Raw genomic sequence first — 12,932 nt, 5'->3', positions numbered from 1 at the left:
TGCTTGTAAACAACCGGTTGTTAAGTTATTTGAATCCCACCACTGACTATATATAACTATAGATATGTAACTTTATAGTTACATATATATGTAACATGCGTACATATACGCACATACTCTCTACTATGTTTGAACTATAATCTTTATTTACACACATACAACTCCACCATGCATGAATTACCATCTTTATATTCATTTTAAAAAAACAAACCCAAAGGGACAGCAGAGCTCCGCTCCTTCCCAAGGACGACTAACAGCGCCTCAACCCTCCACTGCGGTGCTCGGGGGCGTGGCCGTCCTTTAAGATTCCTTTGAAGAGCAGAGATGGCGGTGGGCGTGGCGTGGGCGTGTCTCCGAGAAAGCGCTAGTCCCACCCCCTCCAACCTCACCCGTTTATTTTTCTCCAGCCTCCAACCAGCGACAGGGCGGGGCGAATATGGGCGTGGCTAATAGCGGCGTTCTGTTCCTCGCTTCTGCCCCCTCCCCTTTTCCTTTACGTCTCCTTCTGGAGGGAGGCGGTTACCATGGCGATGACGTCAAGCCTGGCTGGTATGGGAAGCGGAGGGGGGGAGAAGAAGGAGGGGTGAGTGAGGCGAGGGAAAAATGGCGGCGGGAGCTGCCGCTGCTGCAGGAGCACCGGGAGACGCGGCGGGGCCGCAGCGGGCGGCGGAGGCGCTGAGGAGCCCCTGAGTCGGGGACGGGGCAGGCGCCCTGCGTGGCAGCGGGGAGGCGGCGGGGCCCATGTGCGGTGGGGGCGGCACCACCTCTGGCCGGTCTCCACCCGCAGAAGCACCGCCAGGAGGCACCGCAGACGGGTGAAGGTGAAGGAAGAGGAGGAGGAGGCCGACTAGGGCCGGCTGGCCGAGCGACAGCGGCGCCAAGATGAAGTTCGCCGAGCACCTCTCCGCGCACATCACCCCGGAGTGGCGGAAGCAGTACATCCAGTATGAGGTGAAGGGGTCCTCTGCGGAACCGGGGAGGGGAGAACCCAGGCTGGGGAGAGAGTGTGGTGGCTGTCGGAGGGGGGTCCCTCTTGGGCCAGGAAGGGCGAGCGGGGTTGTGGTGTGTAAGGTGCCTTCTGTTTGAAGAGATGCTCAAGTGTGGGGAGGGAAAGGAGCGAGATGGGCGGTTGTGGGGGTTTTAAAACCCCAATTTTCTTTTTTTGTGGGGGTTTAAAAAACCCTCCCTTTCTCTCTTCACACCCTCCCTTTCTCTCTTTGGGGGGGATTTAAAAACTCTCTTTGGGGTTTTTTAAAACCCCCAATTTTCTCTCTTTATGGGTTTTTTTAAAATTCCATTTTTTTCTCATTATGGGGTTTTTAAAAATCCCAATTTTCTCTCTTTATGGGATTTAGCCTTTGGGACAGGTAAAAGGGGAATGGAGGACCCTGCTTCGGTCCACTCTGCTCAGCCCGCCAGCTCCTTCAGGCTCCGCATTCTCCTGTCACCCAGCTGGGATCTGCTCGGGTCCCTCCCATCTCTTGCTGTTGTTGTTCTTCATGTTCCCTTCGCCTGCATTTGCCAGGTTTGTCATGCTGAAAGGGAGAGATGTAACCGGGGTTTCTAACCCTATTTCCCATTCTTTGTGTCAGCTGCCTCTTCTGCTGGATTTCCTAAAAACACCCCCTTCCCAACACACATGACCCCCATTGACACTGGGTCATGGAGAGAAACACACCTCACCGTGACATGCTTCTGCAGGTGCCTGTCATAGATAAAGGTGAAACATTAGGAGCAAAAACAGCTGGACCCTGGCCACACAGTCCAGAAAACCCACAACAGCCAGCCTTGATGCTTTGAGGAAAGATGTGATCTAGGGTGTGTAGTGGGTGTGCTTGTCCACAAGTCCCCCCACCCTTCCCCAAGCCAAGGTGTTTCTCTTCCTTTGTTGTATGTTCAAACCAGGTTTTTTCTCCTGGAGTGTGTGTTAATGGATTCAAGGTCCCTTGATTGGAATACTATTGTCACCAACTGGGCTCTGAACAAATACCTCTGTAAAGATTATCTGTCAGGGACAAGGGAAGGAAGCTAGGTGGCATACCATCCCTGGATTACTCATGCACTCTTGTTCTGACACTTGGATTTGCTGGATTAATTGTTCATTGCTGCCTGCTGTCTTAATCAGAGGTCTGGGTTTTTGTATTCTAGTGCTTTGGTGCCTCCTCTGAAGGCAGGGACTGCTGATAGTCTCAGAGGGCGTCCAGACAAAGAATCCATCATCTCCCCCCTCACACCTGCTAGGTCAATCCCAAACATTGTAGGGAAAAAAATATTGATTTTTCTGGCTCTGCAGGTCCCCAGATTTTTGTTTTCCTGTTCTCTAACCCACACGCTTCTCAACCACTGTGCTTAAAGATCGTTTTTGAGGATTTTGAAAAGATATGTCCTTGCAGGTGTGGAGATTTTTACAATCCTGAAAAGAGAGAGAAAGGTTGTCTGCTGTGTGATTTGTGTATCCGCAGTTTTCCCCTGGGTCTCTCCCTGGATTTGATTAATTTAGTTTTTCTTTACTTTGTAGGGCTTGCATTAACAGTGTAATCTTCCTTCCGTCCACTTTGTGTTGCAGCCTTGATTGTTTGCTCTGCTGTATCCCTTTGAGGCTTCTGCTAACATAACACTCTTCCATTTTTCATGGAATAATACTGTGGCAAGTTTTCTCCCCTCCGGTTCTTAGCTTATGTGCATGCCTTGGAAATTCTAAATGTCCCCTGTTTTTGTGAATCAGAACTGTCATTTGTTCCTGTCACTTGGGAGTCACCCTAAATGGCTGTTCTGTCTTTTTTAACAGCCATATTTTTTTTGCCTTTTTCTAAACCGGCTTAGACACTTTTTGTGATCAGATGATTCCTGTTGCTCCTTAGATATTTCCTTTCGCAGTTCCCTTGTCACTTATACCTATGCTTTTTTCGTAAGCCCAAATAATATAAACTAGCAGTATAAGCCCATTTCAGGGGGAAATGAAGTGGGTTCTTGGTTGGGTAGAGGCAGTCTTTTACTGGCTGGCCACCTTCTTCTGCCCTCTCCCCCCAATGGTTCTCCTGCCTCCCCACAACTCACTGTTCCTGTTGGCTGGCCAGGAGTTTCCTTTAGGTGTCACAGGTAGGGCGGGCTGGGAGTCTGGGAGTCTGGGAGCCACGACCCCAGACAGGAGGGCCCGGGTTGATTTCTGAGACTGGGGGAGAGTGGGTGGGCAGAGTGGGTAAGGCAGATGTTGGGGTGCAGGAAAGGGGCGGCGACTTTTGACAAGCCTAGTGGGGCCAGCTTCAGTGTTGGGTGTGAGGAAAGGCATGTGGGGAAAAGGGCTGGCTTTTGCCAGGCACAGTGGGAGAACGCAAAGCTGAACCCTCCACCAATGGGTGCCCAGGAGAGAGTCCTGCACATCCATTGGTTGAGGGTTCGTTATTGTGACAATTAGCCTATTACCCAGTTATATAGGGTAAGATAAGATAGTTGCTCCATTTTATGTCAGGGAAGCAATAGAAATCATAACTATGGATACCAATTTTGTCATCTCCAGGCGATGGCAAACCACCTCATAAAAACTTTGTGGTGTGATGTTACTCCATGGGCTAGGAGGCAACCTTGGAGTGAATACTTGACCTCTGTGCCCTGTTTGTTGGCCTTCCAGGGCAACGGTTAATTGCATCCAACAAGATATTGAACTAGATGGGCTGTCATGCAGCAGGGCTGTTCTTCAGTTCTTGCTAATAATGATGATTTCTGTCTGCTTGGCCCCTATTCCTGCTTTGGTATATTGCTGAATGCTGTCTGGGTATTCTTTATTAGTGCCCCCTCAACAACATCCAGCCTTTATGAGGCAAGTTGGTGACGTCATCTAGAATTAAATCATTGATATTTTATTTGCTCCTAATCTTCCTGGCCATTTCTCGTCTTACTTTTGGCATCATTTTTCAAGCCTGTGGCTTAATCTTAGAATATGTGATGCAAAAATAGATAAAAGTACTCTTGAAAGGGATTAGAATGCATTTTATCCATTTTATTGCATAACTACAGATCACTATGCTTCAATGTTTAGGAGAAAGGTCTTCTAGATAAGAAGGCAAAACAGCCAGCATCAAAATCCCATTGTATAAACAGACTTAAATCCCCTCATCAATTAAGCTTTACTCTGTATCTAGTGTTTACGGTCTATATATTTTATATGGCTGGGATGTTACAGCCACTGATGTTTGACTTTTAGAGCTGGTGCGGTGGCTGGGATTATACAGGAATTGAACTAAACAATCTACAGCCAATGATTTGTTCGAAAAGCAAAAAAACCCCGTACATTTGACTATGATTAAAACCTTGCACAGAACTAGGTTGAGGAATGGGAGGATGTACAGGCTACAGGGGTGTGAAAAAAACAGAGACTAAAGATGCTGAAGAAAGGGTGTGGAGTACACACACGAGTAATGTGAAGGAAGGAAGGGTGGGGAATGAAATGGGGGGAAAGGGCTGAGGAGATAGGGAGCTGCAACATGTGAGAGCTGTGAAGAAACGTAATTGAGATAAGAGACAACATACAAACGTAAGTGGTGCCTCCTGGATCAGATCAGCAGTTCATTTAATCCACCATACTGTTTTACAACTAGTTGTTTTGGAGGGCCAACTAGAAGGGACCAGATGCTTCCCCCTGATGTTTTCCCATTGCGCTGGCATTGAGAAGTCTGCTGCCTATGTTGAGAGAGAGCTGGATGTGTCCTTCTGTTTGTTTTAAACCTATTGCCTATCAGCTTTTGGTGTTTCTGAGTTTTAGCATCCTATGAAAGGGAGGCAAATCTCTCAGTCCAGTTTCTCTGTCCCATCTGTAATTTTATAACTGTCTAGTTTTCCCTTAACCGTGTCTTTTTCACGTACTGGACAGTCTCGGTCTCTCCAGGTGTTCCAACCCCATAATCATCTTGGTTCCTTTTTTTATACTTTCCCATCACTTCAGTATCTTCTTTGAGATACAGTGACTAGAGGTGTGCACCGTATTCCAAAGGAAGCCTCACTGTAGCTCCATATGCATTACAGCACTGGCTGTTATTCTTTTGATCCCTTTCCTAATGGTTCACAGCTTGGAATTTTGCTTTTTCACTGCTGTTACGTGCTGGGTCGATATTTTTCTTGAGCTCTTTCATTACAAACCCCAGATCTCTTTCAATCTCAATCGCAGCCAGTTCAGCATACATTTGAAATCAAGATTTTTTTGTTCCACTATGTGTCATCTCACATCCATGTTGAATTTCGTTTGCTGCATTGTTTCCCACTCACCCAATTTAGCGATTTCTTTCGGTGTAATCCTGGAAAGTGCTGTCAAATTGCAGCCGATTTAGGTGATTCTGTAGGGTTTTCAACGCAAGAGACTAACAGAAGCAGACCAGATGGACTACTGGTCCAATCCAGCAGACACCACTTGTAGCCTATACATCTTCTCATTCTTCAACCTAGTTCTGTGCAAGGTTTTAATCATAGTCAAATGTACATTTTTTGCCTTTTGAGCAAAACATTTACCATAGATTGTTTAATCAGTGTAGTGTAATGGTTAAGAGCTGGTGGATTCTAATCTGGCGGATCAGGTTTGATTCCCAGCTCCTACACCTGAGTGGCAAACGTTTATCTGGTGAACCAGATGTGTTTCCGCACTCCTACATTCTTGCTGGGTGACCTTGGGCTAGTCACAGTTCTTCGGAGCTCTGTCAGCCCCACCTACCTCACAGGGTATCTGTTCTGGGGAGTGGAAGGGAAAGGAGCTTGTAGGCCACCTTGAGTTTCCTTGCAGGACAGAAAGGTGGGATATAAATCCAAAATTATAATAATCATCATCTTCTGTTCCTGAATAATCCTGGCCACCATATCAGCTCTGAAAGTGGTCTAACCCTCCTCCACAAGGTGACCTTGGTATTCCTTGCTGGCCTCCCATCCAAGTACTAGCCAAGACCAACCCTGCTTAAGCTTCTGAGACCTCACAAGATAGGATGAGCCTGAATCATCCAAATCAGGGCATGTCCTTCTGTCCCACTTCACAATGCAACTGGACTTTTCACCATCCTGAATAATTTGGTATCATCTGCAAACTTGACCACTGTACTGCTCAACCACAGCTCCAAATCCTTTTCATGAATAAATTGAACAGCCCCAAGACTGTGAGAAGGCTGGTATGCTGGCAAGTAGAAGGAGGTTTGGACTGGGAGCAAACTAAGCCCCCGCAACATTGCTGGTCCCTCCGGGAGTTGCCTTGTTTCCTCAGGCAGAGAACTGATCCTGCACGCCAAGCAAAATAGTGTGACATGCTTCTTTGGGGGTCGCCTATTCCTTTCTAGGATGCGAGGAAGAAACTCTGCCAGATGTGGCTTTTACAGTCACTGAATCCTTGTGACTTGGCAGCCTGATGAGGGCCATGAAGCTGTGTGCCAAATTTTAAGATTGACTGAAACTAGTCAACCACTTATTTGGCTGCAGGGTTTAAATTTCCAGCGGAAGGGAATGTGTGCCTTTGGTTAACAAGGTGACTTCCGACATTTTGTTCATGGTTTCAGAACAAAACGTTGCTGCTTAAGATCTTCTTGGCAAAGCACCAGAATGTCCCCATCCAGTATTATTTCACAGTTCTTTGATCAGAAAAAAATCTTCATCCCACTAAAATATAATTATCAAATTGTCCACATACCCAGTTTGATTGGCTTGAGTGTTTTTTAGAAAGGGCAGTCAAGTTATTTATCGTGAATAAGGTTTGTTAACAGCAAGTTTATGGGAAAGTCAAAGGTTATTTCAAATTCCTGGCTGCCAGTTAATCAGATAATTTTAGTTGCAGTTGTCCAGGCTGAAAATCTGTTACCTGTGCTTGAAACTGTGTCCCGTCCTCTCTCCAAGGAGCTGAGTTTACCATGTGTTTGGCTCCCAACCATTTTTTCCTCAGTTGATGGATATACCAAGATCTGCTTAGTTCATAGCAGGTGCTACCCAAGAGACATTTGGATACACCCTCTCTGAGGGTTGGAGTAGATATTATGACAGCAGAGCTGTGCCCAGAATTGGGTCTATTGCTGAATTTTTATTAAGCTGGAAGGAGGAGTAACTGAAAAGCAGGTTGTATTTCCTCCTCAACCAAACTGTGTTTTAAAAAAAAGGTAAAGTTTCCCCTTCAGTAGTGTTCGACCCGGGGTACCACTGTAAGTAGTGATTTCATAGGCAAGCCGTTTTTGTGGGGTAGTTTGCCTTTGCTTTGCCAAGCTATTCTTTACCCCCGGCTATTCTTCACTCATTTACCGACCAAGGAATGGATGGATAACTGAGTTGACCATGAGCCAGCTTCCAGAATATCTGACCCACAGGGGGCTCGAACTCCTGACTGTGTCAGTGGCAGTGCAAGCACTTAACTACTACGCCACGCCGCTCCTAAACTGTGTTTAAGGCAGGGGTTTTCAAACTATGGCCCCCCAGATGTTCATGAACTACAATTCCCAACAGCCCTGCCACTTAGCCATTCTGGCAGTGGCTGATGGGAATTGTAGTCCATGAACATCTGGAGGGCCATAGTTTGAAGACCCCTGGTTTAAGGTGATTTAAAATGTAGTTCACCTCCCCTCCCCCTTATAAAGTTTACGATTTCTTTTGCCATCAAGTCCCATCTGACTCCTGATGGGGTTTTCAAAGAAGGAGACATTCGGAAGTGGTTTGCCATTGCCTACCTCTGTGTCATGACTCTGGTGTTCCTTGGAGGTCTCCCTTTAAAATAGTTGCCAGGGTCAACCCTGCTAATCTTCTGAGATCTGATGAGTTTGGGCTAGCATGGGGCTGTCCAGGTCAGGGCAGAGTTTAACATATACCCTTGAAATGAAGCTGCAAAACTCAAAACACGTTGGGTCATTTTTGAGAATAAAGCTATGGTAGGTTTGGATGTTTTCACCCAGGTTCAGTCAACTCTGGGGTAATAGATTAAGTCAGTGTTGTTTAAGGAGCAAGCCAGCAAGCAGGTATAAGGTGTGTAGAATTAGGGCTGCTAATTAATTAAATAACTTGTAGTTGATTACCTTTTCACTGATTAATTACAGTTAAATAAATTAGCATATCACCAGCACATTGTAAAAGCTGATTTTTTTGGGATATTAACTTGATGTTACAGTTAAGAAAGAAAAAACTCCCTGTTATTTTTGGAGGTATGTGCTAATTTTTATTGTCTGTTATGTTAAACACTATTAGTACAATAGCATGAAAAATAAAAATCCATATACTTGACTCTAAGCCTCCCTTCCCAAGTCAAAGCTGCTAACATCCATTAAAACAACATCCACTAGATTACTTAAATCTTGAATTGATTAACAATTAAACTTATGCCTGTAGGTTAGAGTCAAGATACTAGTTTTGAAATACCTTAAAAGATTTAGTATGTGTCCTATTACCTGCCACAAACAGGCAGGTGAAGAAAGGAGGTGTAGTCGGGGCATGTGATTGGGGGGCATGGAGTGAATTCCATTTCAGAAGATACTTCTAAGTTGAAGCCAAATAGATTTGCCTTGGACTTGAGGATATGCAATGTACAAAATTTAGAACACACAGGTGGAAGGGAAGACTGGAGCAGAATTTCATCAGAGCCACTGTGGCATTAGGCTGCCTCTGTCAGCTGACTACCCTGTGATGGGCTTCTGTGATTCAGTGGTGTTTAGCAAGTAATACAGTCTAACTTATTCCAGCAGGGAAAAAGGACATATCATAGCACAGCATTATCGATCAGCATCTCATTCATTCCACAATTTTAAAATCATGTTCTGAAGCACCCCCGTTTCAAATTACACAGTTGTAGGGATTATGAATAGGATAGGTTTGAATTGGATCTTATGCTCTGTTAACAGTGGAGTCCACCATCACCACAAAGACCCTTAATCTAGTATGGGAGGTGTACCACTGTCAGAAGGCTCCTTGCACTGGAAAAAGGCTCTACAAGGTAGTGGACATTTGTAGGACTAAACCTATTGAATACAGGAGTCTGTGAGGACTTAGGTTAATTATTCTTTAAAATCCTGTAGCATGAGTGATGGTAGAGGAAGCTCTTAAATTCACTGCCTATCTATGCTAAAGTGAAAGGGCTGCGTGTGCCTGTGTGCGGTCCCTATGTGGAGTTCTTTCTGCTTTTAGTTTGTTATAGAAGAACATGTATTTGCTGTGTTTCTTTTATGTGCTTGTAGAAAAGGCATTTATCTTGACTGAATCCATATGGAGACGACAGATTGTAGGGAAGAGACAGAAGGTTTCATTAATGTGTTAGCTTATTTTGACGTAAAGAAAAGTTGCAAGGGAGAAAAGTCATTCTTTAATACCATGGCTTTTATAATTGCCCCTTATCACCAATGCATACATACTTCCAGCTCATTAGTAGTTGATACTCTTCCGGCAGGCTACACTATGAATTCTTAATGCCAAATTAAGGGTACCCTCTCGTCAAAGCAATAAATAGTTTAGTGTGTTGAATCTGAAGCAAAGGCAGTACAGCAGGCAGGCTTATGGAGTGTGACTCTTAGCCAACTTCTAGTGTAATGCATAGATGGTTTCTATCACATTTTTCACAAATGAGAAATAGTATGATCTGAAATGTCAAATTTGCTAGAGGTCTGTTTTGATTTGTGGCATTGAAACGTGGGATTTTTTTTACAACAGGGGGTATAAGTGAACCAGATTATAATTAGTTTTTTCAATTTAACTAAGTGATGCTATCATGAAAGTTCAGGGTGGATTTACTACATCGCCCCTCATGAAAAGAACGAAAGATGTTTGAAGCCCCGCAATAGAATGCCACCAAATACTAACTGTTATATCCTGTCCTGCTCTGCCCACAAGGCTAATGGCACCACTGATTTTGTCAGTGACAATATGTGCAGTTCTTTTGCCTGAGGACCTCACAGTAAGCTGGTGTGTTAATGAGTCTGGAAGTCTTTGACCGCTAACATGTTTCCAGCTAATGTGTTTTCTTACTCAGACACATGCAAATATACTTGCGCTCCTGTGAGGCAGACAAATTATACACTCCACCATATCCCTCCGTGACATACATCTGAAGATGCCAGCCATAGATACAGGTGAAATGTTAGGAGCATAAACTACCAGACCACGGCCACATAGCCTAAAAAACTCAAAACATCAAATTGATTCCTGCCATGAAAGGCTTTGACAATACATTGTTCTCTGTCTGTTTTCTCCCTTTAAAGGGAAGTGTTAAGAACTTAAGAAAGAGCCTGCTGGATCAAACCAGAGTCCATCTAGTGCAGCACTCTGCTACCCGCAGTGGCCCACCAGGTGCCTTTGGGAGCTGACATGCAGGATATGAAAGCAATGGCCTTCTGCTGCTGCTGCTGCTCCCGAGCACCTGGTCTGCTAAGGCATTTGCAATCTGAGATCAAAGAGGATCAAGATTGGTAGCCATAGATCGACTTCTCCTCCATAAACCTGTCCAAGCCCATTTTAAAGCTATCCAGGTTAGTGGCCATCACCACCTCCTGTGGCAGCATATTCCAAACACCAATCACACGTTGTGCGAAGAAGTGTTTCCTTTTATTAGTCCTTATTCTTCCCCCAGCATTTTCAATGTATGCCCCCTGGTTCTAGTATTGTGAGAAAGAGAGAAAAATTTCTCTCTATCAACATTTTCTACCCCATGCATAATTTTATAGACTTCAATCATATCCCTCCTCAGATGTCTCCTCTCCAAACTGTTCTTTCTGGTCCTTCTCCCTGCCACCCCTTTGTTCTTGATTGGGTAACTTTTTGCAGTTCTGATAATCTCTCTCCTCATGCCTTCGAGCTCAGTAACTCTGTGGGCTTTGTGCTCTTCCACCTCTAGTATTACTTGATATTAGACATTTCATTAAGTGTCATTTACAAGTAATTTGAGTATAGAAACTGGCAATGTAGCACATATCTGTCAAGTTTTAGTGCTGGATGAAATGTTGGAAATCTATGCCATTTCCTGATAGCACGTTACAAATTCTGAAGCAGGTAATTACCAGAATTGTGGCAGGATCTGAGTTAGGGCATCATTGGGGTATAGGAAGCTGGGGATCTGAAACTGTACAGAAGAATAAGGGCGCTAAATAATCCTTTCCCTGGCTGTTAAAAATGCCAGTTAACATCTTACCGCAGGCCTTATTGTTTCCTAGTCTCTTAGTAGATATTGCCTATCTGTTTGAGGTGTTCTTCAGTTACCAATACTACATTTTCATTATTTTTGTAAAGAACAAAATTCAAGTCCAAAAGCATCTAATTTTTTTTCTGTGGTATAAACTTTTGTGATTGAAAACTCAGGTATTTGATGAAGTGAGCTTTGACACAAAAGCTTATTCCCTGGAAAATCTTTGTTGGTCCTTGAGTTGCTTCTGGACTTGAATGTTGTTCTACTATTGTGTGTGTAAAGGGTTAGGGTATCTGTCAAGGATGTAGGTAAGGAGGGGTTCTTGGGTTCAACCCCCATTACATGTCCGAAGTTCCGCCCCTGTTTGTGGGGTTTTTGTATTTTTAAAGTGTTTTTTTGTTTTTGGCCTGTAGGGGGCGCAGTTTTTAGGCTAGCAGCACCAATACTTCAGGGATTTGTTGGGAGACTCTCCTGAGGATACCACCCACGTTTGGTGAGGTTTGGTTCAGGGGGTCCAAAGTTATGGACTCCCGAAGGGGGTGCCCCATCCCCCATTGTTTCCAATGGGAGCTAATAGAAGATGGGGGCTACGCATTTGAGGGTCCATAACTTTGAACCCCCTGAACCAAACTTCACCAAACATGGGTGGTATCATCAGGAGAGTCTCCTAAAGATACCCTGAAAGTTTGGTGCTGCTAGCTTAACAATTGCATCCTGACAGCAGGCACCCCCCAAATTTCCTCAGATTCTCCTTTTAAATCCACCTCCTTCGGCATGGATTTAAAGGGAGAATCTGAGGTCCCCAGTTAAAACATTGAAAGTGATGCTGTTTCAGGATGGGGGATAATCCACCCCGAAACATCATCACTTTCAATGTTGTTTTAACTGGGGATCCCAGATTCTGCCTTTAAGGTGGATTTAAAAGGGGAATCTGGGCTCCCTAATTTAAACACCATTGAAAGTTATCCTATTTAAGGGTGGATTCCACAGTGGCCACCCATGGGGGGGGGCTCAGATTTTCACCGGGCTCCATTTTCCCTAACTACGCCTTTGCCCGGAGGGGAGGGCAGAAGGGACTTTCGGCTGCCAGCTGGGAGACCAGACAGTGTGGGGGGGGCAGGCGGGGCAGGGGAGTCTGCTGTCCCTGGCCTCGGAGAGCTGCTTTTATAAGTACTTTGTCGGGCGGCTTGGCAGGCGCACCCTCCCGCAGGCATAGCCCTTCCAGACCCTCATAAAAAAATCTATACCTATGTCACTGATGTCTGTTGTGGTTTAGGTTGGTGGTGACTTATATCTAGATAAGAGGATTACATTTCGCCAGCATGGCCAATTGGCCATGCTGGCAGGGGCTGATGGGAATTGTAGTCCATAACATCTGGAGTGCCAAAGGTTCGCCACCACTGTTCTAGGCTGTGTGACTGTGGACTGGTAGTTTTAGCTCCTAATGTTTTGCCCACATCTGTATCTTACTTGAGCTTCTCTAAATGTGTATTCTTGGCTCACATTAAAACATTGAATTGCTTGGTTCCTTTCTACCAGCATCTCTAAGCAGCTTCAGTTTAGCTTTTACATAAGTAAAAGTGAAGAAATGAATCTATTTGTTGCACAACTTGATGAAAGTACATAGAAAATGCTGCTTGGAATGTGGCGGATTAGAGCATCCCTCAACATCAGCAGCATGAATATGGAGCTAGTTGGAGCCAGGCAGTGTGAATTGCTGTTGCAAGGTGTGAAGTTAGCAATACTAAATTTAAAAAATCTTGCTATGGTGTGGACAGCAGTTCCAACTCTCCTTGCTCTTGCCCTTTTAGTATACTAAGTGACT

The 12,932-nt window shown here is 44.8% G+C and overlaps 1 protein-coding gene across 1 annotated transcript in view; it reads left to right on the top strand.

Moving 5' to 3' along the window:
* The first annotated feature begins 587 nt into the window (after positions 1-587).
* Positions 588-12,932, top strand: part of XPR1 (xenotropic and polytropic retrovirus receptor 1) — a 146,549-nt gene continuing 134,204 nt past the window's right edge. The window contains exon 1 of the mRNA XM_048496150.1: positions 588-951. Within this exon, the coding sequence (XP_048352107.1) occupies positions 883-951 (69 nt within the window). The 5' untranslated portion in view covers positions 588-882. The remainder of the gene's footprint in view (positions 952-12,932) is intronic.

The sequence above is a fragment of the Sphaerodactylus townsendi genome, linkage group LG05 (assembly GCF_021028975.2).
Source record: "Sphaerodactylus townsendi isolate TG3544 linkage group LG05, MPM_Stown_v2.3, whole genome shotgun sequence".
Lineage (NCBI taxonomy): Eukaryota > Metazoa > Chordata > Lepidosauria > Squamata > Sphaerodactylidae > Sphaerodactylus > Sphaerodactylus townsendi.
Note: the sequence above shows the minus strand (reverse complement) of the source record. Positions and strands in the feature narration are given on the sequence as shown.